The sequence below is a fragment of the Balearica regulorum genome, chromosome 3, assembly GCF_011004875.1.
Source record: "Balearica regulorum gibbericeps isolate bBalReg1 chromosome 3, bBalReg1.pri, whole genome shotgun sequence".
Taxonomy (NCBI): Eukaryota; Metazoa; Chordata; class Aves; order Gruiformes; family Gruidae; genus Balearica; species Balearica regulorum.
In genome coordinates this window covers 122,304,038-122,331,723 of record NC_046186.1, presented here as the reverse complement: position 1 = coordinate 122,331,723, position 27,686 = coordinate 122,304,038, and the positions used below count along the sequence as shown (strand labels likewise).

Below are 27,686 nucleotides of genomic sequence, written 5' to 3'. Positions count from 1 at the left end.
GCAATATTGCAGCATTAGCTTATTCTATGGATTGCTGTGGGATGGTATGAAATCAGGGGTGTTTTCTACTTTAACTGAAACCTAAGGGAAGTTTTCATACTGATGTAAAGAATTCAAAGTTCATATACTTTTCTAGATTGGTGCAATCATTTTTCTGTGCTTTTTTGCATTCTGTGTCCTCCATGTATTTCTCCAGGGTTTTGGGGTGGGGTTTTTTTTTTTTTTTTTTTGAAGAAAACTGTTAATATCCCTGTGGCGGTGATTATCTTGGTGATTTCTGCCAAAATACCAAGGAGGAACAGAAGTTGTATTTGATGTAGTAGGAAACATGCGGTAGGGACCAAGCCAAAAATGCACAAAATTGCAGGATTTGGGACCATCTGACCGTTCGTAGAGTAATTTTGGTTTGAGAGGAGCCCGCTGGTTGAGCTGTTTGTGTAATTAGCTTTAAGTTAGATGTTCTGTTATTGCTTTTATAGTTACAAGTGTATCAAATACTTAATCAGCTCAAAACCTGGGAAAAGCTTAAATTAAGGTGCTTAGCTTTGGTGAGCATCTTTTTGTGGGTGCGATGCAGTTGTGAATAGAGGGCTTTGAACACAAATTCCTGCTTAATTAATATGCCGTACTCGTATCGTGAGGTTAATTCTTGTATCTGATGCATCATTTTGACAGGTGGTAAATGAAGTTCTTACATGCTAGGACTACCCAGATTTTTCCTTCGTGTAAATGTTTCAGCACGTGGGAAGGTAATTGTGATTCTGAGATTTATTTTTATTTTTTTTACATAAAAAATGGAATCGAGAGTTACTCCTGTGGAGTGCTGGGGTACTGCTTAAAAAGCCTGCACTGGGCTCGATGTGGGTGCGGGCAGCCGAGGGGAAGGGTTGGTGTGACGTCGTACTGAGCTGGAGAGAGGTTGGCGTGACATCATTTGTTGCCCGGAGTGCGTGATATAGCACTTCTCCCCTTTCCCCCGCCCCAGTCAATGGGGACTGCAGCGCGGGCGGAGGCCGGGCTGCGTCATTGGTTCGTGACGATGCGGAGGCGCAGTCTGGCGTCACGGCTGCGTCACGCGGAGGAGGGGAGAGCTGTCCCCGCCTTTCCGCCCGGGGCGGTGCGTTGCTAGGCTACCGGACGCTGGGCGCGAGGCGGGAGCGGGCGCCGCCGCCGCCGCTGCACTGCGACAAGGCGGGGCGGGCGGGGCCGCCGCCGCCGCAACACTGCCCGCGCGGCCGCATTGCCCCACCCATCCCGGCCAGCCTATTGGCTGTCCCTGGCGGGAGGGGGCGGGGTCTCATCACCCGCCCCACGCCGATTGGTGGCTGCCGTCCCCCTCACGACGCTCCCCGCCCGTGCGTTCCCTCTCCCCGAGAGGGTGGGGCCGGGCGGTGCCGGCGTGTGAGGGCGCCCGTCTCCCGCGCTTCGGGCAGGGCAGGTGGGGACGGGGGCGGTTCCGCGGGTCCCGCCGGGCCGAGCAGCCCCGAGGTGGCTCTGCCGAGGTCCTCCAGCGGGGAGCGGCCGTACCGGGCTGTGCCCGGGCTCCGCTCCGCCAGGCGCCCGGCGCGGCGTTCGTCTCCTCAGGGAGCCGCGGCGGCGGCGGCGGCGCCGTCCCGCTGCCTGCCCGGGCGGCCGTTGCGCCTCCAGGAGGAGCCGTTGCCCATCCCGTCGCGCCGCTTTGCCCCGCGTCCGCCGACCCCTCGCCTGGGAGCCCGCCAGGTAACCCCTGCCCTGGCGCAGCCGGGAGAGCTTCCTGCAGTCCCGGGAGCGCCGGCGCTGGGTTTCCCTTCCTCTCTCCGGCCCCTCTGCGCCTCTGACCGGGAAGGGGTGCCTGAGAGCTGCGGGGGGCTTCGCCGCCGGAGAGGGTTGGAATGGCAGGCGGAGGTCCCCGCTGATGAGGGCGGGTCCCACCAGGGCGGTATTGCATGAGGAGACGGGTTATAGTTGTAGGATCTTGCCCCCAGAACTGGGATCAGTCTTTATTTTTTTGTTCAAATACCTTATTTTAATTTTTATTTTGACTTGTATGTAGGCAAACTACAATCAAAGTTGCTGTTATTTCTCTCCCCCACCTCATTCTGCACCATCACTTCCTTGCATCTAAGGGTTCTGCATGAAACATCATGCCCGTCCCACCATCTTTACCTTCCTGCAGGTTATACACGTGCAAATCTTCATTTTTAGATCGATTCTTGGCTTTAAATAATAAAAAAAAAATCAGTTTAAAATGAGGCGGTGTGTTTCCATAATGTAAACCAACTTCCTGCATAATGAAGTAACTTTATTTATATCATATCGGTTGTATGAAATATTAAAGTGTTGGGAATCCTTTGCACTACTTAATTTAGAATTCTAAGTATTAATAAAAATTCCTGTTGTCACATATATTGTCGCTATATTGTACATACCGAATGAGTTTGTCAGAATGAAACAATTCTGAAACTTTTTTCCTCCAATAGTTTAGGAAAGGGTTAACTTGAGCTTTACTTGCGGTAATAAACTGGAGAGAATCTGCAGAAGTTGCCTTCTCTCTCTTAACAATATGATTTATTACAGGCTTTATGTTGCTCCTCTGATGGAGTGCACTATTCTTGTATCAGGCAGAATCTTGCCTGCGTCTTTAACCGTACTTCTAACGGGATTTCCTAAAGGAGAAAAAGGCAAATGTTAAATATCGTGTATAAAGCCACAAAAAGGAGTCCTGTGTTCTTTCCGGAAGAGAAATAAAAAGACTTGACTTCTGTATGCTCTTCATTTATCTTTGCAGTAATAAGCATATATAAAACTGTATTTTAATGTACAGAATAAGTGGATAAAAAAAATATTTGAGAGACAAAGGCTTCACCCCTTCTGAATGTGTCATACATTTCAGAGTACCTGTTATCCCTTCACGGTTGGGTTGCTTCATGTTCCACAGTGCTGATGTGTACAGAAACTTGTTACCAGCAAAGTACTCAAAACATGCTGTATTTTTTCCTTTAAATTATAGGCTCTAACTATTGCAAAATAACTGCTTTTCTTTCTTGCTTTGATTACCTAGTATAATCATATCCTAGAACTAGTCCTTAAAATGGTGATTAATGGAATAGTGGCATTGCTAGTAATTTTACTTTCATTAAGCATATTTTATGACTCAAGACCAGAGGATTCTTATACACCATCGTTTACTTATATCATTCAAACATATTTTTTAATCCAGTGTGTACATAGCACGAGAAGTCAGCTTCATATTTGATAACTGCTCAGATTTGCCACTGGTGCTGACCTGGTTATTTCTTTTCATAAAAGCGGGTATGGTAGATACTCAGTGGCTTAAATATAATTGATACTGACATCTGTCTGTGCACTCATGGTGAGAAGTCTCCACCACAGAATGACCACAGTGACACCACTTGATAGTACTATCAAGATGAGGGCTAAAGACTCGATGACTGCAGGGACTGAGCTACCTTCATCTTTAGTGGCATTTATCTTAGTTGGAGAGTTTGGGCTCATATTGTCTGTGAAGGATATTTGTCTTTTAAAACTGGTTATTTGGCACACTTTGCAATAGATTTAATTTAGAATTGCTAAAATACTATGACTTTTTTCTGTTGGACTTGTCTTCTGTGTTGTGTTTGTGGCTTTTCTTCTTTATTTTTCTTTAATCCCTTACATATATGAAACCTGAATTATTCTGGAATATTTCTTTCTGATGGTTTCATTCAGCTGCTCTTTGGAGAGGATGGGAGCTTACAGTGACCCCCTATTGCAATTTCTGTTTCTACCAACAAAACAAAAAAAGTGCTGGGCTAGCTTCTAGAGTCAGAAGCAATATCAGTGCTATTTTGTATATTTTAAGAATATTTTCTTTTAGCTGCATGGAACAAGGGTGATGCAAAAGAAACATCTTCATTTAGTATTTTTTTAGTAATGAGTGATCAGTTAAATCTACAGTCTTCTATTTTCCCTGAAATTCTCTATAATGTTTGCTTTGTAAGTCAAAATTCTGTATGTGGCTTTTAGGTTCTGTTATTTATGTGATCTGTTTAAGGTACTTTGGAAAAGGTCCAAAGTGCTTTCCAACTATGAGTCCTTACTAAGCTCTTTGCGTTACTTGAATATGAAAGTCTTAGTTGATGCCTGCAGTTTTCTTCCACCATATGATAAGATAGTACTTTGAACTTCTGCTGTGTTCCCTGGTCTATATAGGAAATTATTGGGAAAAAGAAAAAACAAACCCTAAATATAACACTTTTTTTTCAAATTAGAACTGCATTTTTGAAGTGTTCACTGCTGTCCTTATGTGCTTTGTTCTCGTGTTCAACTCAAAGCTGAAGGGAAAAAAGTTTTCCTGATAATCGCAGCTAATCAGGAGTTATGAGTGCCTCAGGACAAGTCAAAAGTCAAGTCTTCAGGATGCGAGCTGAAAGACATCCAGGTGTCGTGCTTCCTGGCTCCAAAAGATTATTGATTGCACTTAGCTGGGTGCCCTGGCCTGGCTCCTATATAATGGCAGTCAGGTGTGCAAAACAAATAGGCAGAGCAAGAGGAGACTGAAGTTGAGCAGTAGGAAGTTTGGGGGAGCAGACAAGTGTATTTGAATGTAAGTAAATTTAAATTAAAATGTTCTTCTGTAGCTTAGGCTGTTTATTTTGAGACTGAGAGAGGCCTTTTTCTGCATTGGAGGGATCAGTGCTGTGAATCCCTCCTGGAAACAGACAACTCAAAGGAATGGCAGGTAGTGCCTGCTTGCTGTTGCGTTGGTTTTGGTGTGTTTTGCACATCTGCTTTTCCCCCCAGGGTTTTGAGGATGCAGATATGAACATGTAAGTTTTGTTAAATGAAGTGTTAGTACTTGAATGTGATGCTGTGTTAAACATTCCCCATAGTAATTTATGGAGTGCTACGGTTAACGTAGATCAAGGTTTAGCAAACCATGCAGTGAGACTTGGTAATGTTGTTTTCTCTTTTAGGCTTAAGTAGCCAAAGATGAGTCGTGGATTTTCAGAAAACAATAATTTTCCCTATGACAACAATCAAATGGTTTTGGATATGATCCTATGTTCCCTCGTTGGTGTTCCTCAGCCTATCAACTGGGACAGTGTGGCAAGGCTAGTTCCAGGATATACATCCAAAGAGGTGAATTTACTAATAAAAGAATTTGTATACTTTAAGCAGTACTTTTTGAAGAAGAAAACATCTTTGGGGGAGGGAGGGGAAAATCAAGTTAAGGGATTTTTTTTTTTCTTAAGTAATTTATACCTAAAGAATTGAAAATGTTAAATGAGCAGTAGATTGAAAAAAAAAAAAAAGTTTTTGTTTTATAGAAAACCTAAACATTGAAATGAAGAAATACATTCTGCATTTTATTTCATTAGAACTGATATAGAATAAGAACAAAACTTACTGGAAAGTAAAAACTAAAAAGTGGAATAAAAAAAAGTAGTTGTGCTAAGGTATTTCAAATTACATAGCTAAGATTTTCATGGAAAGGATGGCAATACCCACTAACCTCATGTAGATTGTAGTATACTTGATATCAAATCTGACAACTTTCTACGCTTGTCATTACAATTCTGAGGAAGTATGAGTTGCAGATCTCCATTAGGTAGGTAGTTAAGAGTGCAGTTGCCTCTTGCTTGGTCCTATGTGGATTTTTCTTTCTTTGGTTGGAATAGAGTTGGATGAACCTAGTACTTCTGTCTACTTAATCTTTCTGGATGGCTGAATTTGCTGGTGAAATGCTTGCTTTTTCAATAATAATTTTGAATTTTTCAGTTCTTGGGGGAAGTAATCTAAAAGAAGAGAATGTCTTTTGCCCTTGTGATTCAGCAAAGCTGGAAAAAACCAAACAAGCCAACTGTCTGTATTTTCTTTCACACTTAATCAAATGTGTCAGCTCACATTTAGGGCATTGCTATTGGGCATCACTGTAACCTTGAATTTAGAACATTAAAAGTGAATGATTGGGAGTAGAAGCTTATGTGGAATGTTACTGCTGTTCAGGTACTTGGCAAAGCGCTGGAGAGGGGGTCCTCAACTGTTTACCTTTCAATTTGCAGACAGCGCGGTGCACATTAAACAAAATAATTATAAAAGTATCGGTGATGTCTCTCCTCACATAAATTAATATGATTGATTAGTACATGTCTGGTTACTCTGTTTTAAAAGAACAAAGAGTCTAAAATATGTGGAGTCCCTGTTTAAGGCAATTAAGTAAATGTATACCTGTGCTTTTGTGTATCTGTTGGATATAGAGGACTGGCATCCTTACAAATTTGAGAGCCTACATTAATATCAGAAGGATGTTGCGCTGTGTGCCTCTCCCAAAGGGGCAGGTGGCACACAGCAATGTCATTAGCTCAATCCAAAATAAAGAAATAAAAACAGCTGCTTGAATGGAGCCTGACAAGCTGTGTCACAGGAGGATCACCTGGAGAATTAAGTAGACTTACTTGTATGTGTAAATTAGCTGTGTGTAGGATTCTGCTGAACCAAACCTCTAATTGTCATTGTATCGGTACAAATTTACAAAATGGAAAGACTTTCTAGTTCATCAAAACACGGAATGGAAAGTTAATAGAACTGAGGTGGAAATCACCAGTCCCTTTTGTCCAAATCAGAATGAAAGTCACAGAGTAAAAGAATAATAATTATTCTTTCATTCAATTTTAATAATTTTTAATTTATTAAAAATTTAATTCTTCAGTTACTGTGACTACTTTTAATAATATTTGACAATGTTTATGATAAAAGAGCCAGTTACAAAAAGCGAATTTAAACTCTCCCCATAACTTTCTCTTTTGAAAATCAGGCTTAAAATCACAGGGTTTAAGGAAATAAAGGTTGAAACAGGTTCCACCTTTTTTCTCTTTCTGTTAGAGTGTTTAATTATGGTAAATCTTATTTTACTGTATATTTATGTACTTTCTGATACCACTAAATAGGAAGCAATACAAGTTTAATATTAATAACTGTTCGCATGCAAAAGATATCATGAAATACAATATCCGTCTCAAATTGTAGTTATTAAAAATGTACTGAAAGCTACTGCTTCATTGTCCTATCATTTAATCTTGTGACAGTGTGCAAAAAGGTTTGATGAACTAAAAAGCAGTGGAAGTTCACCTGTTGACAACCAGTATAATCCCCTGATGGCCGCTGGTGGGAGTCCTGTGGAAACTTTAGCTACGTACATCAAATCCTCCTTGCTTGATACACAGACAGAGTTTCAGGAGCCTGCTATTGGGCAGGATTCCGTTACTATAACTGGTATGTTTTTAGTCATTCTGAAATATATTGGCTTTGATGATAATCAGTATGTGCATGCTTTTCTGTCCTGAGTGGTTAGTCCACCCGGGAATAGTACTTTTTCATCTTTTGAAAAAGAAAGTTCAATATATATAAAATACATACATGAAGTTACTTTGAGTTAGTTTAGATTAAGAATCGATGTTTGCTTGGGTGTTTTTTAATAGTTTGTCCTTCCAAAAGACATAAATCCTTACGATAAATCCTACGTTCGGGATACATGGGAGTTGGAGCATAGTCTAGCTACTTTTTGATGCAAGACAATCTTGCAATGACATACAGCCTGTCTTAGTTTTATGTTCCAATAATAATTTGGCAAAAGAGGACCAGTCTTAATAGTTATATTTTAATCACAGCACAATTAAATATTGTTAACATCTCCTTAAGTACTTCTCCTGTAAGAAGTTGTAATTAACTGTGTGATAGCTATTCTCTGGTTTTCATTGTAGACTGAGATGTTTTCAGCACCTTGTAGGACTTAGTAAATGTGTTGTATGAAAAATTTGCTTGTAATGTAATTGTAATGAGTAAACAATTTCTATGTTAAAAATTACGAAGGCAGTGAAATGTTTAAACAAAATGTTCTCTGTTAGGATGTCCTTCACAGTGCTGCAGCTTTCTGGTCGCTGTTCTCTTTGCAGAAGAGAAACAGCTATTTGACCTCTGCTGGAGAACAAATAAAATGTTTTTAATAACTAATCAAGAGACGATATTTGAAAACTGTATATGGAGTATCTAGACTGAAAATGCTTTCAATTATGTGCTTGTTACATGCATGATGGGCAATAAATGCTTCTCGCATCCGCAGGTGGCTATTTAGGAGATTAGTAACTTCCCAGTAGGCAGTTAACAAGCTAACTCTGCTTATAGAACTCTTTAGACAATTAGTGCATGTTTTCTGTTTAACAATGTAATACAAGTAATAAGTATTAATGCAGTTAAGTACCCTAATGTTTCCTACTACAAGATCCTAACCTGAGATCTTTCTGTTTTCTCTGCAACTTTGGATAAATCATTTTCCCTCTTTGTATGTAATTTGTTGATAGGAAATTAGGATAATTAATCTTTTTCTCACAGCCTTGAATGAAGTCACTTTCTTAATATTTGTGAGGTACTTGTATATTTCAGAATTGGGGATTTGAGAAAAGCCTTTTTGTAAATGTTTGTTGTTTAATTACTTCCTAGTGGATTTATTCACATCTGCTTATTATTAGGATCAAGTCATTTGGTCCTGTTTGGATTTGTTTGTAGACATGAGTAACAGGAAGAAAAAGCAATCAGACAAAATTCATTTTGAGCTGCATTCTGGTTTTGACTAAGCTCAATTTATCACTTGCTAATTATAAGACAAACTGCTGTGAAGTCCCTCTGAATGCATATTATGGCAGTAAACAAGCATATAGTATAGCCTTTTACCCAGAATATTTTTCTGCTAACTTTCACAAATCAAACATTCTATAAGCTTTGAGGGGAAGAAAAAAAAAAAAAGTATGGTGGAGTTCAGACATCCCTGTTAATTTGGCTATGTTGCATATTCTTGTCAGCATTATTTCCTTTTCTTTAATAAGTAACTTCACTGTGTTCAAAATAAGCTTCTTCATATTTACAGATAGAACTCTTCATGTCATTTTTTTTTTTTTTTTTCCACAGGCCCTTCCTTTAAAATACCTTACCTTGCATTCAAAATCTAGGACTTCCCCTTGGCTGTTTTAATGCTAGCACAGGTCACCTACCTGCAGGGAATGGCTGCCCTGAAGGCTGTGGCTGACCCAGCCCCTTCCAAGGTCTTATTAGGATCTGTCTAGTAAATCTTCCCCTTTTATTAACTGTGCTCCCTCTGTTATGGCCTTACTAAGGCTTAAGTGTGCAAGGCCCTAGGCCATATCTTTAAAGAAAGTTTTGTTTCTTCTGCCTCTGGTGTGAGAACTTTGCTTTCCTGAAAGGCACAGCTGCTGTGTTCTGAACTCTTATAGAGCTTCCAGATAATTATTGGTGTCATTCTGCTATAGTTGTTCAGCCATAAGATGAAGAGATCTATCTTGATCATCTTCAGAAGCATACAGCCTCTGACATTACATGAGAGGGAAAAGATGCTTCTGGAACTCCTTTTCCTACAAATCTGAGAGTAGGGAGTAATCATGGAAGACAGACATGTGCCCTTCCATTATTAAAAAAAAGGTAATGATCTTTCTGACTTACAAGCAAGATTATTGAGGTTTCAGATTGCAGTGATCCATTCATCACAGTTGGAAAAGTTATTCAATGTCTGTTGGGGTTGTCTTAACCCTTGATCCAGACAGTTTGGTAACTAGACCTCCTGGACTTCAGTAGGTTTTGTGTTCAGGTTCCACCGCTTGTAGTACGTTTGTGAAGTTAATCTGTTTGAACTAAAGAGCAGCTGTCCTTTATTCCTGGAATAAGCTACTTGATGTAGTTCCAGGACTAGATGAATTTGATGGTCTGCTTTCTTGGACCATTGTTTTATACAATCTGCTGCTTTAAGCCGTGTGTTTGAGAAACTTAGCAAAAACACATCTTAAGAGCTTCTGTGCTTCTGTTCGGAAGCAGCTTATTTTCAGAGCTAACAAATTATGGATAAGTAGTGGAGTTAGTCTCAAATTGTTATATCCTGGCAGCAAAGCTTCCTGAAAACAGAAGTTTTGACGTGACAGAACCTTAAGGCCCACATCCCGCAAAGCAGACAAGGAGAGCTAAAGGAATGGATTGCGTTCCCAGAAGGAAACGCTGAGGACTCTGCTCTGTATTGAGACAGGACTGATCTGGGTTTGCTGGGTAGCCTGGACACTTGACTGCAGTGCTGCTGCTGCTCTGAGTTTCCAGTGCATGGCATTCAAGCAGGAATTTGGGTTATCTAGTAGCCCTTACGGTAGCACAGATTTGTTGCTAGTTGTGTAGCATTGCTCCACTGTGAGAGCAGTATTTCAGTTGCGTTTCCAAGATGCTGAAGAGCAAAAGGTCAGGAATTTTTGTTCTAATGCAGCCTATTTTCCTTGCATTTAAGGAAGGCCCAGCACAACCTCCACAAGAAATTGTTCTTCAGAATCTGAGAAAGGTCCTGTGCATAAAAGTGGAGAAAGCACTGATGAAAACCAGGGGTAAGATGATCTTTGTGTGTTTGTTATCTAGGGGATTATAGAACTGACAGAAAGGTGTCTAAATTCTTCATACTTTTCTGCTATCAGAAAGAAAATGGCTGGGAATATCCTAATAAATACTGTAAGAATCTTGAAACCTTACCTTGCTACAGAAATACCAGAGGTTGCTTTGAGAATATTTTACATGCAGTAGGAATAGCTTGCTTACACATCTGTCCAGAGTGTTCCTCTGAGTGATTGATCACTGCTGTGGCAACAATGGGAACTTGATTTTAAAAAGGAATGAAGCAAGATTAATGCTCAACAACATTATTATTAAAAAAAAAAAAGTTCTGTGAACATAGATTTGTTCTATGTAAAAGCAGGAAAGAAGGCTGTAAATGAAAAGTGCAAATGAAAAATTTGACCATGAATTCAAATAGCCAGACACTTCACTGTTTTTCATACTATCACATCCCCATTTTCCATACTATACAAGTACACGTAGAATAATGCCTTTGTTTGAAACCTGATGGTAACCATCTTTCTGTAGAGACACCATTTACTGATTCTAGCTTTCTTAACAAATAGACATTTTAATACACAATAAACCAATTTTAATTTCCACAGATGAAAATTGGCTTATTGTATGCTGTTATTGTCCTTGGTACCTCAGTAACTTAGGCATATATCTGCCTATTTTTTCAAGAAAATTAAAAAAGGAGAACAAATAATTTCTGTATGTAATTCAGGTAGTATCCCATAACAAACTGGTGACAAAATTGGGGACTGGAGCTAGAAATTTTCTTTCTCTGGTTCCTTAACAATGAAATCACACTGATTATGTGTCAGAGGATATGCATTTGTGTTCTTCACCTGACAATGCTGACAATAATTTCTATTAATAGTTTGTATTAACTATTAATAACTGCAATTTGTTTTCCTTCTATCAATAAAAACCTGTTAGCAACATCAGTGTTGCAATGTGTGATCCAGATTTGGAGATGAGATCTCTGTTGATTGGTTTTGGTGTTCTAATTGGCTTAAGGTCCTAATTTGGTTTATGGCTTGTTTCCTTTTTGAGGCCAAATATGGTGATCCATGTGTGTGATGAAGCTAAAAACCTCAAAGAAGATTTTGTTTGTCCTCGAGACCTTTTGATTTCAGAAATGAAATACTTTGCTGAATATCTGTCAGTGGATGCCCAGCGCTGGGAAGAAGTGGATATTTCAGTGCACTGTGACGTTCACATCTTTGACTGGTTGATAAGATATGTTAAGAGGAACACTAAAGAATCTGAAGCTAGTGAAATGCCTACTTTAGGTAAAAGAAAGTGTGTAGATCATTTGTTACAGGTTCATTATGTTCTGTACTAATGAAGATTAAGGGTTTTGATACAGTTCAGCCCCGGTCTTTTTGTTTCTGACTGTTGCACTGAAGCTTGTCATTTGTTAGAAAAGTGTTGCAACAGAGATCCTCTGGTCCTTATAGCCGATGTCTCTCATTTGTCAACACTGACAGTTTTGAGGAAACATCCTGATAGTTGAAGCAGTGAAAAAGGTCTGATATATTTTGGGATCTGGCGTTTTTAATTAAGATTCTTCAGACCTCTTCTGACCAAGAACAGAGTGGTAATTTTAAAATACCGATGACTGTTGGGGTTTGTTTTGTTTCCCCTCTGCTCCCCATGGGTACAATTGCAGTATTTGCTAAAATTCCAATGCAATCTGATACAGTGGTAGAAGAACTTTTGCCTTTATGAACTTGAGCAAGTTTTTAATCTTTTTATGAGCCTTTGCTACCATTTTTGGTAAATATAAACAAATGCAAAGGTTATGTTAAGCAAAATCTCAGCTGGGTATGATGGCTACAGATGGAAGTTAATCTTGTTGTGTAATTATTTAGTCATTGTATCCCTATGAAGCCACCTTTTCCAGTTTTTAGAAATTCCAGTTTGTTATAGTTGTAGTCTGGCCACCTAAACGATAAACTTGAGATTTGTTTCCTAAGATGGAAAATGCTCTACATATTGGAAGATGGAATGACAGGTTGATTGGTAAATTAATACTTAAAATGGACACTAAATATGCAGAGGGAGGGATGTGATATGAAATTATCAAAAGAATTCCTGTTAAAAAAAAAAACAAACCACCCTTCTCTTCTTGCCTTTTAGAACCATCAAATGTCATATCAATTCTTATTTCTTCTGAGTTTTTGAAGATGGATTCATTAGTAAGTATTAAGAAAGATTCTTTGCCATAAGTGCACAGTTAATTACCAGGTGTCTAACAGCTTGTTTGTTATGCTTTGGCTGTTACATAAACAGATGAAGCAATGAGAACACATTGAGATTTTACCACTTTTTGTATTCCATGCAGTAATGTAGTACTTGCAGGATCTCAATACAAGAAAACTTAGAGTGAATTATTTCTGAATGCGCTAGTGGGATCTTGGATTTGCCTCCTGATGACTGATCTAAGTAGCATCAGTATCTGATAGACTTTATAAAAAAATTACTAAATCAATGAACACCTTTGTGTTACATCCTTTTTTACACAAATGACATTTCTGCAGTTTGGGATCTGGTTGTCCAGCTCTCTATAAGTAATATCTATTCAGTTCTTAAAATGTTTGTCAAAAGTTCTGTTGCTGGGGTGCCCCGCAATTAAATACACAGTAAACAAAGCTGTTTAAGTTGAGATCCAGGCAAAACTGTGTGTAATGTGTACTATGGTTCTCTTTTTACAAGCAATTGTTGAAGATGAAACACTCGTGGAGGTGTTTTCTGATCTGTAGAAACCTTTTGGAGGAGAACACCGAGTCAGTCATGTTAATTCAGAGTCTCCTTTAGACAAATCAGAGGCTTGTTTTTTATTTTTAAGTTGAACTGAAATACTTTTCTGAAACACTACACTTTTAAAAAATAAAAATCTTGGAGCAATTAGTACATCTTTTGAGATAGCTTTACCTAGAATTCCTTAAAATTATTTTCAATGTTTCTATTTTTCCTAGGTAGAAAAATGCATTCATTATTGCCACAAAAATATGAATGCTATTGTAGCCACGCCATGTAACATGAATTGTATCAATGCTAATCTTGTCACGCACATTGCTGATCTCTTCACGCACAATGAAGTAGAAGAACTGAAGGACAAGAGAGACAAATTTAAGAGGTAACTTTTTGCCCTGTAATACACTACTGCAATGCTGTAGGGCTTTTGGATTATTTTTCAGAACAGCGAAGACACTATTAGTTTGAAGTAATATACACACACACAAAATTGATATTTTCATATAATGTATCTTTAACACAGAATATCATGAAGTGACTTCAGAATTTTATATTAAAATTATGATCAAAAGGAAAGAGCTTTTTATAGGAGATGAGCAAAAGGAAAGGCCACATGAGTGTAACATGGACAAATTATTCATGAATTCTCACATGGGAGCCAGGATTAGGATAAGAAACCTTTTATGGGATGACATGCTCCTAATTCGTAGAGAATGGTTTGGCTTCGGCATTCTGTGAACTCTTGATGTTTGGACATAGAATTTAGGATGGCTGGAAGGCTGAATAGTTGTGATGGAATACTATTTCATACATAAGGACACCAGCTTAGTCAGTATCAAGATGAGGGCAGACTGACAGACAAGCAAGGTAGGAAGTATTTTAATCAGTAGGGATGAAGACATTATAACTTTTAGAATGAAAGTTAAGTGTAATTTCACAATAGTATTTATTAATAAAAGGCCTTTTAGTCAAGGTAGAGGCTGGCAGTTTACGTTGGTAAACAAAGAACATAATAGAGGAAAAAAATTAAAGTATCTCTTTTCTCAAATCTTTGTAAAAAGGAGATGACTGTGTCAGGAACCCATTATCCAAACAGATTATTTTAAGGGAAAATCACATTAAAAGCTAGAGTCCGAAAGAAATATGGCGACTTTGCATTTCATCAGAATATTATTGTTAGTCTCACTATACATAAAACAATTTTCAGTCTTTTCTAATGTGTAAGTTTTGTGTTGCTGTCATTAATAGTAAACTTTTCTGCAAGAAGATTGAGAGGCTGTTTGATCCAGAGTACCTAAATCCAGATTCTCGAGGAAATGCAGCAACATTATACAGGTATGGTCTTTTTATATTACTACTTCAGTTGGAAGGACAGTACCTGTACATTGAAGTTCTGGTCTTACTCCAGTACTTTTTTTAAGGGTTTTTTCTTAATTTTTTTTTCAATTTTTTTTTTTTTTTTAATCTAGGTGTTGCTTATGTAAAAAGCTGCTAACTAAAGAAACAGAAAGAAGAATTCCTTGTGTACCAGGAAAAATCAACATAGACCAACATGGAAATATTGTCTATGTTCATATAAGGTAGTTAATGTATATAATTTAAAAATATTCCTTCAACTATATGATTTTGGGTGATTTTAGAAAATGCTACATGTTTAGGAATTATCAGATACTTGCATTACAAAACAAAGCCATAGGTATGTGAAGAGCAGTATGAATCATCTCACTTTCTTATATTACTAAGGACAAAAAAAAAGAAGAGTGATTATGTTGATGTGTTGCTGCATGGAAATGGAAAAACTAGAGCCACAATTACTGGGAGGGCTGTTTTGGGTTATACTGCCTTAAATAGAAAATACTCAGATAATTCTTTCATCAAAGAGTTTTAAGATATGCGTAGTTGATGACAAATTAAATTAAAGGCTGCATTTTAGAAGATTTGTTATGGAGTGATAGATTTACCTCTGCCAGCAGAGAAATGCTAAAGATTATTTTCTAGACTGATTTTATACTGTCAAATCAAATACTCAGCCTGTTTAAAGACTGCTATAAATAAACTTTGCCAGTTGTTTTTCTGTTCTAAAGTATTTGTCAGAGGAGCTTCCAGGACCTATTCTGTATGTATGCCTTACTCACTTGGCACAAATGTTTAATTCATTTCTGTCTGTCTGATCCGTGTTTGTGAACAGCTGGATTTTCTTCTTAATGAAGATTAGCACGTGATCAGTTGCAGTTCTCTCCCTCCCCACGAGCCCCCTTTAAGGAAGTTAGTGGGAAATTAGTAACAGGAGACCTTTCTCATCAGACCTATTCATTTCAGAACAACCAAAATGCAGTTCAGTGTCAGCTCCCAAGGTAATATGTATTTAGTGTTACCTCCCATGAGTAATTCCAGGGTGTGAATCAAGTTCTGCCTCACAGTCTAAATAGAACCAAACCTTGCGACCCTGTCCTGACATATTAGGATCATTGGTGATTAGCCACATAAAATTCATTAATTGTATTACTTCACTTAAGCTGACCTTTTGTAGCTGCTATACAATTCCTAGCATATAAATGTACACAGTTTTAAATTTCTCAGAGGATTATTTAGGTTCTAATTATTTGCCTTGTGGTACTTGTGACTGCTTTTCTACACAGAATCCGTTTACTGTTCCTTAAGTGAAGTGACACTGGCCACTAATGAATTCAGGCTTATGAGCTAATACGAGCCTATCTTTAATGATTTAAAAATAGGTTTATACTTATTGGTCTTCTAATGATGCCTAGAACTAACTTCCAGTTAGAAGTACTGCTTGCTTAGTCTGGGTTAGATATATGTATATAAAAAATAAAAAACCAGTTTAGGCCAGGGCTTAAAATTGTGGGAAAACAGTATCTGCTCTTTCTGAAGATAATATATGCACCACTGCGAATTCTGTATTCTCTTTTGAATTCTGAAGAGACATGTGTCATGTTATCACCAGGAAGGATTTTTTTGAGACTAGAAGTTCCAGATACATATATTCATCAAAAAGACATGGTTTTATATTTTCAAACTTTAATTCTTAACTGAGTAATTGCTGTTGCAATGCAAATATATAGAAACACGTTAAGTTGGCTTTTAAAGTAAATAAAATAGAATGGCAGTACTTCACTTCTGTTACACAATGTATTACTTTAAAGGCAGAAAACGGCAATATGACTGAACGTGTTTGCATGTGCATATTTTGATTTCCTGTAGTCTGTGTATTGGGTTTTCCTCTGTTTATGGTTCTCTTGATTTCCAAAAGGCTTGATATTTATCTTAGCTTATAAATTTGCAGTATGTGGAGCTTGAGATGAGTCAAGCTGCAATTCTTTGTTATTACTAAGGTTAGGATGTTGTGAAAGAATATAGGTTCTTCTGTCATGGTCTGAATTTGATAATGATTGTCCCACGTGGTATCCTTCCTGTTCTTAAACTCTTCTGTAGGCTTTTCACCAGCGGAACACGTGTTGTTCTGCTCCTTTTCCACCTTGCTTTTCTGGCAGCAGGATCAAATCAGAGTTACGACTCCGTATGCAACCTGACCTTTTGCTTTTTCAGAGACAAAACCTGGGAAGTCCACGAGTACTTAATCGGCCTTCATGAGGAATTGAAATCTTGGCGGGATGTTTATTGGCGACTTTGGGGGACTGTCAATTGGTTGACCTGCTCAAGATGTAACCAAGTTAGTATAATTTCACTTTCACTTGTTTGTCTGTAGATGGCTCGTTGTGGGTGACTTTTGAGGGGGGAGGCAGGGATTAAAGCAGTTTGGAAAATATATGGCAATAAAGCTTGATATACGTTCTTTATGGTGCAAAACTTTGATGTCCATAGGTAGTCTCACCTGTCATTATCTCTTTTTATTCTAATGTAGTCCTTCCTGTGTACTGAATTCTCCCATTGCCAGTACCATTCGCAGCCAGTTCTTTATCCAGGTGTAGCAAGTGCTCTGGGCTCAACTGGGACAGGAGTATATCCCTGTTGTAACCAAAAAGTACTTCGATTTGATCCTACAACCCTCCCAAAGGTACTTCAATACTAGCTCACTTTTAAAAGAGCGTAACACGTGGTGGGGGGACGACAATGTGTTATGAAAATAAATCTTTTCCAAAATAAGGATTGTAAATTGTTGCAGTGTCCCAAGGCAGGCTAGGACCTTGGGGCGCAGAGTTCGAAAGTTGAACTTTTGTTATTGTACTTGCTGAAATTTGGTTCTTCCCGTTAACTCAAATATTTGATCTTGTGTGTCTATGTATCGCAGGGCTGCAAAGTGAGGGATCACATGGTTGATCTGCCTTCAGGAAATGAAGATGGGGATGCTTTGCCATCTCAGACTACTAAAATATTGAACGATCTGCTCCATCACAGAGATGTTATTGTTGTTCCTTTCGCTAAGGATGAGAATAGGTAAGAACACTTCCACGTGTGCATGTTACATTTGATTTCTCTGCCATTTTAAAATGGGTGATGTTGGACCTTTTTAAAGGTAACTTACTTTTGTTTAGTTGGAAACTGGGAAGAGAAGAACAACTACTTTTTCCTTCTGCATTTCAAGCAGGCGTTTAGTCATTCAACCTCCATAAACATTCACTCCTATCTTTGTCTTTTAACGGATTGTTACCAAAATATTATGTGACTGACTTGGAGGTCTTTCTTCTCTTGATATGTGATGAGTAAAGAAAGACTGATTCTAAAGTTGTGAAATAGAAAAATTTATTTTTGTTTTCACATCTTTCTCTTTAAGTGATTCTGGTATTGGGCTCTGTGATGAAAAAGGCATTGAATGTGATGTGCTTGTAGAACCAAATACGCCGTGGGGTCCCAAAACTGGAGAAATCAATGCTGTGAGTGACTGCTAATGTTTTTTCCCCTCTTCTTTCTGATAATGAAGATTCTTAGAAGGGTACTTTGAAGAATTCATTAGATGACTTTTATTAAAGGACAAATCCCATACGTTGTTGGAGGAAGTAGCCCACTGCTGAGCATTGCAGGATAGCATAGGTACAAAATATCTGGTTGGTGAAAAGGCAAAACTCTTACTAAGTCTGCCAGAAATATTTATGTAAAGCAGAAGCCATTCTCCATAGGTCTGTGCTTTTCAGCCTGTTTTTTAAACTGATATTTAAGGATCCAGTCATATTTTCAAATATCTCACGTGACAAATATTTAAATAATTGCCACCTTCATTTTGTCATATGATATATTTGGATATGTCCATGTGACTTTGGCAATCCCATAAATGAAGAACAGTAACTTGGATTGTAGTTTCTTTTTTGTATTCCCCACCCACTGCTTCTCTGCCAAGATGTGAAAGATTTTACTTTCCAGAACTATGATGTGTGTATGTTGCTATGTGTATGTCAGGTCAACAGAGATACTTTCTAAGGCAAGTTTAAGGAGACTGTTTCTAATACTACCTCTGATTTAAAGAGAGCTTTTATACAAAGGTAAGTTCCTGGAAATTCTGCACCCATCATGGAACTTCTGGTAACTCGGTGGTCCTGATGGTAGCACAATGCTGATGATTCCATGAGAATTTCAAACAAAGTGTCAGAAGCTCTTCTGCGATAAATGTTTAAATTTAAACTCCATAACGATCTGTTGTGTAACTGCTCCCCCAGTCCTGGACTGCTTTTTTGAATAAAATCAGCTGTAAATATTTTCACTGCTAAGGTTAGGGAAATGAAAATGTGCCTCTAAATTCACTGTGTTTAATTGATCAGTGGTTCACAGCCTGTTTGCACACTTTAGTCGTTCCACCAAAATTTCTAGTTCAAGATAAGAGTAGGTCTTCTAGGAGTTTCCGATGCAGACTGTCCTACTATAGCATACCACTCCTTTTTATAGAATTCCACTCACGTTTTTTTTTTCTAATTATTTTTAGTTCTTTAACTTATACCTTTCTCTCTCTTTTTGTGACTACAGTTTCTTTCTCTGAAGAACTGGACTTTACAGCTGGTGAGTAAAATACTGTGTTCATAATTTTAAATATTTGATCTTCTGCTCTAACAGAGAACTAACTTTTGATTTTTGTCTTATTTTCTAATTAATTTGGTGGAAAATGTATTTTCTTTTGCTTTAATTTGGAGGTTGCAGTATAGCAACACTTTTTACAAGTAAGTATAAAGTATGTGTGAAGTACTACTTTGACCTGAATAAAAATTAAAAATTCCTTTTAAACGTTATTATAAAGGACAACAAACAATAGACTAGTCGTGTACACATCAGTTCTTAATAATTCATTAGGCTGACAGAAATGTAACTCATCAAAATCGGAGTTTTTGAGTGTCTGTCTCTCTGATGGCTTGTCTGAGATGCTTCGTGTCTTTATGCTGCTGCTTCATTGCAAAAAGCTTTTACTGGGATTGAGGTCCTAGTCAAATGCAGAGGATGGGGAGTTGTTCTTCCAGCAGCGTAGGATGTCACATGATTTACATTTTTTTTTTTTAAATGTAAATGCTAGAGAGCAGCAGTTTACTTCTGTCACTCTTGATGGTTTGTGCGGCAGTCCGATGTTCCTAGTGTCCTATATTAAAACTGTTCCTGTCGCAAACTTTTTGAACTTGCGGTCCGTTTGGGGCTTCATAATTTCTCGTGCATTACTAGGCACTCATTATCGCTTAAAAATAAAAAGTGTATATATTCAAACAATGTAAACATCGCTTTCCGTAATATTTTCATCATCCTGTGCTGATCAGTTAGGAACTATTCACTGTGACCCCATATATTGCAATATTGAAGCCAGTGGTTTATTATGATGTACAAGAGATAGAAGGGGGGGAAAATTAGGTATTAGGGTGCGTTCACAAAAAAGCCAACCAGATATTCCAGACCAATTTGCAATATATTATTAATGTAGTTAGCCCCGGTGTACAGAATCTGTGTGTATTTTTAATGGACTGCAATATGCATGCTTTGTGGTATTTATTTACTGAGTATCTCGGCAATTTCAGGCAGTTTGCAAGACACAGCAAGCCTCAATAGAACCGTTAATAAACTTGAGGTTTCCTCTATTCTTAGATTATGTGGCTAGCTCAGATATTTGCTACCATAACATAGATTTTCTTATTAATTAGAAAAATAATATATCCAGAAATACATTGGATACTAAACACTGAATCATACAATGATACAGGTTGGAAGAGATCTATGGTAGTCATCTTTATATATGTTTCCTCCGAGTCTGAAAGCAGGGCCAACTTCAAAATTAGATTCAACTTCAAAGCCTATATCACTTTGCTCAGGTTCATATCCCATCAAATCTCTGAAGATGGAGATTTAACAGCCTCTCTGGGCAACCTCTTACAATGTTTGACCACTTGAAAGAAACACGAATAAAAATATTTATCAAAACTTTCTAAGCAAAGATTTGAAGTTATTTTCTTGACATTGGAGAATCGTGTCCTCAGACCTAGCTGCACACAGTTGTGTTACTAAGATATGGAGCTAGATTTGAAGACAGCTCCTTCAGGACAGATGTAATGTATCAAGCCTCACTTGTAATCTGTGGCACTCTCCTCCTCTTGATTAGAAACAGCAGTCATTGTTATCTGAAGAAGAGGAGTATACCACTGGCTCAGAGGTCACAGAGGATGAAGTGGGAGATGAAGAAGAAGTATGCAGAAAACCAGGTACAGCAACAGTCTCTACAGTCATCCTTGCTGTAATTTAGAGATAGGGATTCAAGGCAGCAGAATTCTTTAAGAAATTTTAAACATTAGCAATTTTTAAAATAAGAAATTATGCGACTTGAATTTTATTTCTAGTTTTTCTGTGTTTAGATACAAATTACCCCACTGCTCAGTGCCATCAAAAATCACAATGACAAACAAGGAAAGCCACAACTATTTGTGTCTGAGAGTTCCTGCAAAATACACTCTTGATCAACTTTGAGGACGGACTATCAAATTAATTTTATGAAGTTTTGCGTAGATAATTGTTGGAAGAAAAGGCAGTAGCTACACAACTATATTTTTGCATCTTTTTTTTTTTTGTAAGATATTGTTCTGATTTACGTAGTGGAATGACTAGTGAATGTGGCTAGAATTGTGTCTGCGTTGAAGATAAGATCTATATGCTCTAAAAGGATTTTTGTGGGTGGTTTTTTTTGTTTGTTGTTTTTCTGGTGTTTTTCCTTTTTTTGCTGGTTTTTTAATATGTTAAGGGGTTTAGGAATATGGAAAGCCAAAAAGCAGCTTTTCTTTTCCACCCTAGTAATGAGTTGTTTGAACAGAGGCAATTCTTTGTTCTTTTTGTCTTGACTGAAAGGGATTGGTGTGTACCAGTTCGGGTTTTTTTTATTAAAAAAAAAACAAAAAAAAATTTTCGTAGTTTGACTTTCAACTTGTTTGCTGATATCACTCAGAGCTTGTTGATTGAATTAATATGGTCAAGTTGTAGCTTGTATGTGCACTCACTTTCAATTTTACAACAGAAAAGTTGTGCAGTTACATGTAACCACTCTACATTTTAAATATGTACTTGAGTTCGTGTACACTTCTCATAGAAAAAGTGTTTGAGTCATCTGTGTGTATTAGTATGCCTTCAACACTAACAAAGGGAAAAGACCATGTTCATTTACTCTGTTTGTAAGGGAATAGAGGGGAAAAAACTCTTTTGTAGCTCTGTAGCTGAGAAATTCTAAGTATCTGTGGTGGTATGAGTAGATATTTCTTCAATTAGCAGGGAGAAAGGAGAAATTAAAGAAATCCTACAAGCACCCAAAGAAATTGGTTTCTTCACCTAGTGTTCAGAAAAAGGAGAAGCTATCTGACAAGGTAAAATCAGAGCTGTGAAACTAGTCTCTCTAGGTTGAATAATGTGGAATTTTCTTAAGTTTTGGACTTGATCTTAACGCATACTTCATGTGGTTTTCTTTCTTTGATAGTCAAGTTCCCGTGATGTATCTCCATTCGTGTAAGTGATTTTCAGAGTCCTTGAGAACATATTGTAGTATATCCCTTTTTGTAATCTGTTACTGATAACATTGTGTGCATCTTTCTTTTCTAACCAGTGTGAGTATGCAGCAGAACAAATGGGATGCCTCCAGGTCACTAAGATTCAACCAAGATGCTCAAAGAGAAGATGGTCCGTTCTTGCATGAGTTTAGCTTTCATAAAGTTAATATTACACAAAGAAAATTAATCTTTCTTATATGAAATGGCTAATTTTCTTAAACTATAGCTACTTAGAAACCTTTAGGTTGAATTTAATCTCAGAGGTAGCAATGCTTTTTTTTTTTTGTGTTGGTTTTTTTTTTTTATATAGTTGCACCTCATGTGGAAGAGAACAGATTTCAACTAGGCTAATTGTTAGGAATCAGCTGTATATGAACCACGCTGCAATCTCAGGCTCTTCCAAACTCTACAAAAATATTCATCCAGATAGGAACTCCTTCTGAAAATGTTACTTTAGGATTTGATTGGCACTTATTAGCAATCTCATCTGTGCTATAGGAGAAAGTGTTTGAGGCAGGAAAACGGCAAGAAAATCCACCATATAAATCTCTATACTGTAGTTTTGTACACAGCTTGAAAAATAAATGGGCAGCATTGGGCCTACTGACTGGGAAAATATTGGAAAGAAGTTCCAAGTTTTCCAGGGAAAAAGAAAAAATGCATTATATGTGTATGTTATGTTTATGTTCTTTATTTAGAATGTCAGCACATAACCTACAGAAATTATAGTTGTGTCATCTGATGACTATATAAGTATGCAAATAATTTTTCCTGCATCCCTGTGCCATTTGTTGTCTATGCAGATAAACAGAGATCAACATTCACTTCTATCTCTTTCCCAGTCTTTCTGACTAAAAATATTCAGAATTCTGTTAATTTGTTCCACCTTTTTTAATCTCTTCTGAGACTCTGGTGCATTTTTGCTGTTTTGAAAACCTCTACCTCAAAACCATTCCCATAGATTTTGATCTCAGCATAATGCCTCAGGCTGATTCTGGTATCTGCCAAGAATGCTGTCGAAGCTCCATTGTGCATGAGGATCTAGGATCTTGGTTGTTCAAGATTTTTATGTGAGCTGAAAAGCACGCTAATTTTACAAATAGAATATCACTAAAGCGTGCATCTCATTCTTCTCTCTTTGTGTTCAGTAGCAAGGAAAATGTCTGTTCTAAACATTCTTTCTTATTTCTGACAGATCAGAGGAGAATGTCTGAGATTACAGGGCACTTAATAAAAATGAGACTAGGAGACCTTGATCGAGTCAAGTCAAAAGACAGCAAAGAAGTAAGATTTGTCCTGTCACAACATAGTGTTTACAGAATTGATGGGAGCCTTGCTAACAAAAAAAAAAAGTAACACAAGTGAAAATACCATCTATTCAACACTTAAGATTAAGAACTGAATTTTATCAATCTCCATTTTGTTCCCAGCATGACTTTTTGAGCAAAATAGTCTAAAATAATATTTAAAGTTCACTGCCTTTAAAAAACTGGGCGTGGAAAATAGAATGGGTTTAAAAGGTTTCAGTACTGATAATGAAACAAAGCATGCCATGGGTTCTGCTGAATATTTGTGGGTTTTATGAAGAGTGACTGGAATAATGTCGAAACTTGATTATTTTTTTTTTTTTCTGGATTCCAGTATGCAGGAGGCATTTATTCTAGACTTGAAGCTCAGATAAAGGCCTCAGCACAGGTCAGTGCACGACAGAACAACGCTGAGAAGAATGCCAGGTAAGATATTAAAATAAAAGGAAACAGCAGAATGTGGATTTCAGGGATAGGTGGGTTTTGTTTAAAGAAAAACATGCCTCATTTCATACACTTTTTTGCATCAACAGCCCTTCCAGCAGGTTAACTGTGTATTATGTGAAAGCTTCCTTTGTCAAATTAAACTAGAGCTAAGAGAATGAAACTCTTCTTCCCTAGAAGAGCTGCTTTATAGCTTCTATGGTGGAAGGTTCACTGCTGCTCCAATATAATTTTCTGTGAAATTATGGATAACTGGAAAATTGTTAGCCAAGATTTGTTGGCCTCCTTCTGAAAACAAACCAAAAAAACAAAAAACCTGCAGCAAAACCCTGTGGTCTTCTACACCTTAAATGGATAAAACAAAAATGAACTGAGAAGCTGGCACACCGTGTGCAGCTGTAGAGCCTAGAACTGGTCGTAGTCTGGCCAGCAGGTGAGCCTCTTGAGCTGAGGTTTATGATGGAGTTGCTGACAAACCTTTAAGGGATGGGCTGGAAGCTTCAAATACGTTGTCAAAGGAATTTCGGACAGGTCTTATTCCTGTCCAAAAAATGTGCATGACTTGACTTCTTTTGAAATGACCAATTCAACAGAAATAATCTGACATCACAGTTCTTTCAGTTGTGTACCTTTTTGCGTGAATACGTAGCTTGTGGGTACAGGTATCCTGGCAGAAAGGCAAATTTCTCAATAATAGATTTTGAGAGTGAGATTTCTGCCCCTCCCCCTTCTCTTAGAAGGCACTTTAGCATGAAAGTAATTTCAAAAAAATATCATACTAGAAAGCTGACTGAACAATAATTTACAATTCTGGCAGTAATAATGTACATATGTTTCTTATGTATTCTTAATCCAGGTCAAAATCCCGTTTTGGTCAAGGCCGTCCAACATAACAGCTTGTGAAAAAACTTTAGTCAGAATTCATTACTGCTTCCTGAAACTGTATTGCACTCTGATGTACGGAGAATGCACATCTCTGAAGGCTTTCCAGTGACTTATTTATTACTTTAAGCCTTGTAGATTATTTTGTGTGATAAATGAATGCAAATCCAATAAGGTCTGTACTTATTTTAATTGTAAATATACTATTTCTTAAATTTAAATTTAATTGCTTTTTTAGGCTATTGTGTTAAGTTGCATAGAAAATATTTTATAAATCTACAAAGTTAAATTATTAGACTAACTTTATTTATGGGGAAGACATAAATATGCCTTTTAGTATGCTAGAAATACTGAAAAGGAAAAAGCAAGACTACTGAATTCTGAGTACAGTCAGCAGCGTTAACACAAGTCGCCTAGAGTATTTATATTGTGTAGTATTTGATGGTACGGTTTAGGTCAATCCTCTGGGGATCTGCATTTAAAGTCCGTGACAATACCTGTGACTTTAGACTAGTTTAAGCAAAATTTTAATGCGGTTCTGAGGCTTCCTTCTGTATATCACACAACTCCCGTTGATGTGAAGGTGGGTAGCAGGTAGAGACTAGACCTCCAAAGATTACAATAAATGCCATGATGATGCAGTATTGCATCTTGCACGTGAAAAATGCTTGCTTTACTTGTACGTGAAATGAATACTCGTTCCCATTCCATATCTGACTCCTCTTGCACAATAGAGTGGTTTGTTCCCTTCTAATATCCACACCTTAGGATGCAAAGCAGTTCTATCTCTTAATGACGCTATGCCGCTAAATTTCTGAGCAGATACGCTATTAATTCTGCATCTTTCAATGGAGATGAATCATTATGAAGATTTGTGCATGTAGATCTTTTGGGTCTAGTTACTTTCTGAAACCTACCTGAATACTACTGTTTAGAAGTCAGATGCACTTTCAAGTTCTGTATTTGGAGCAATAGAATACAAGTTTGTCTACACGTAAAATCCAGGGCTACCAAAATGAAATAACTTGCTTAGAAAATAAGTTGCGTATTAGCAAAGAAAATGGCAATAATGGCAATAATAATGGCTGAATTCAAGTAAACAAGTTCTGACTTTTTGAAACAGGTAGAAAGAGTGCTCAGGGAAAGCTTATTCCAGGCCACGACTGTACAGTAAATTGTGAGTTTGGAATTAAGTCAGCAAGATCCTGGATTGGGACGGTGGGGTGGGGTAAAGGGGAGGGTGATCATTGTTTAAATGCACTCTTCTCTCCATTCAGGCTTTTTTTGGTCTTGTTTCATGAGGATTTTCAGTAGGTTTTAGAAGACTAGGATAGCAATACTTGAAAATACTGCTTTTAAGGTGGAAGATTTTTATTGAAACAATTAAAAATGAATGTTGTTTATTGTGTGTTTTGTCCAATGCTATAGCAAATTTGGAGCCCGATGAAACCACCAGGCAAAAACTGTGGATTTCAGTGGCTTTGATTTCAGGCAGGAATGGTAACTTATCAGGAGTGCTTTAATCTGTATCAAATAAATAAGGCTTTATTAATGCCTCAGGCCTGTTTGCAAGTAGTAATGCAGTTTTAAACACTTATAGCAAACATTGGAAAACTGATTGATGTTTATTGAAAGAGGGAGTATTATAAAATCCACTGGGTATGAGAATGCGGTAGAATAAGTGTTTTGCTACAATTTTGTGACTTCTAATAGAGGATTGTTCCAAACTCCTATGGTAAACTGTTATGAGAGTTGCAGGCTGCATGTACATGTGTTTAGTTTTCCTAGAACTACTGACTAGAAGAGAAGGGAAAATTCCGCTGGTTTTGTTCTGTGGGAAAGTGCCAGTTCTACGTGCCAGTATTGTTCAAAAATATTTTTGAGCATATAAAAATAACATACATGATGTACAGTCTTGTCTTTTTTCCCCCTTGCCAACCAGCTTGAATTTTTATCTTGTATTACTTTTGAAATTTTGTCTTGGTTTAATGGAAATAAATGTTATTGATTTAAGAAGTGTGTGAGTTTTTAATAGATATTTGTAAGAACTAAGTGTGTAAATCTTGTGTTGATGATCTCAGTCATGCTTCTGTATTTGTGATTAAATTGCAGCATCATGGTACAGACTTTTTATATGTCAAGAACAGGATGTAGTTGAATGCAGAGCTACTCCGAATCTACAAGAACTTAAAAGAATTTTTATCTGCATTGAGTTTTGAAGCTGGATTAAAAGTTCATGAGTGAGCTGCCCTACAAATGACCCAAGTATGCAAAATGTCAGACTGAGCTATGTTAAAAACATGTTTAACTGTGCCTTCCACTGCCACAGTGCTGATCGTACCGTTTAAACAGTCTGTTAAATCTAAGAATAGGATTAGTTTCCATGATTCTGTTTCTAGAATATGGATGTCCTGTATATGCGTGGTTGGTATCCTGGGAGGGCTATAGTGTACGTCCTACTGTCACATGTGTGTTTAAACTCACTTGCTGCACTGAATTTTCTCTTGGAAATCTTGGAGAAAAGGCCAAAATTTTAAATTCAGCCACAATAATGGCTCCAGGAGAAAAAGACGACGTGTTAGGAGAAATGCAGACATAGGGTTGCCCCGGTCTGTAAACATAGAACTATGAATAGCACGGGCATATTTGATATGACTGAGAGGACTCTTCTCTTTGCCAGAAGGGAATTGATTTTAAAAATATTATTTTCCTGTTCTTGGGTGTACAAACATATACTGTATTGTGTTGGGAAACTGCTCCTGTGCTTGAGCCATTACGTGAAGGTCCCTGCTTCCATTTAGGCACCTCTCTCTCCACTGTAGACAAGTGTAAAATCTTAAGTTGTTATTGATGTCTGAGAGCAAAGCATATATAGACAAATACTGAAGACGTTCCTCCTGCAGCTGCT

At 37.6% G+C, this 27,686-nt stretch overlaps 1 protein-coding gene across 1 annotated transcript; it reads left to right on the top strand.

The window, feature by feature from the left end:
- Window positions 1–1,384: 1,384 nt before the first annotated feature.
- SANBR (SANT and BTB domain regulator of CSR) lies at window positions 1,385–26,782 on the top strand. The gene is made up of 21 exons (XM_075749845.1): window positions 1,385–1,719; window positions 4,956–5,121; window positions 7,068–7,254; window positions 10,316–10,409; window positions 11,473–11,711; window positions 12,562–12,620; window positions 13,401–13,561; window positions 14,428–14,514; window positions 14,649–14,759; window positions 16,747–16,870; window positions 17,063–17,215; window positions 17,450–17,595; window positions 17,933–18,032; window positions 19,114–19,146; window positions 20,720–20,819; window positions 21,871–21,965; window positions 22,076–22,104; window positions 22,202–22,275; window positions 23,341–23,429; window positions 23,787–23,878; window positions 24,753–26,782. The coding sequence occupies exons 2-21, from the start codon at window positions 4,972–4,974 to the stop codon at window positions 24,787–24,789; spliced, it is 2,160 nt and encodes a 719-aa protein (XP_075605960.1). The 5' UTR covers window positions 1,385–1,719; window positions 4,956–4,971; the 3' UTR covers window positions 24,790–26,782.
- The last annotated feature ends 904 nt before the right edge of the window (window positions 26,783–27,686 follow it).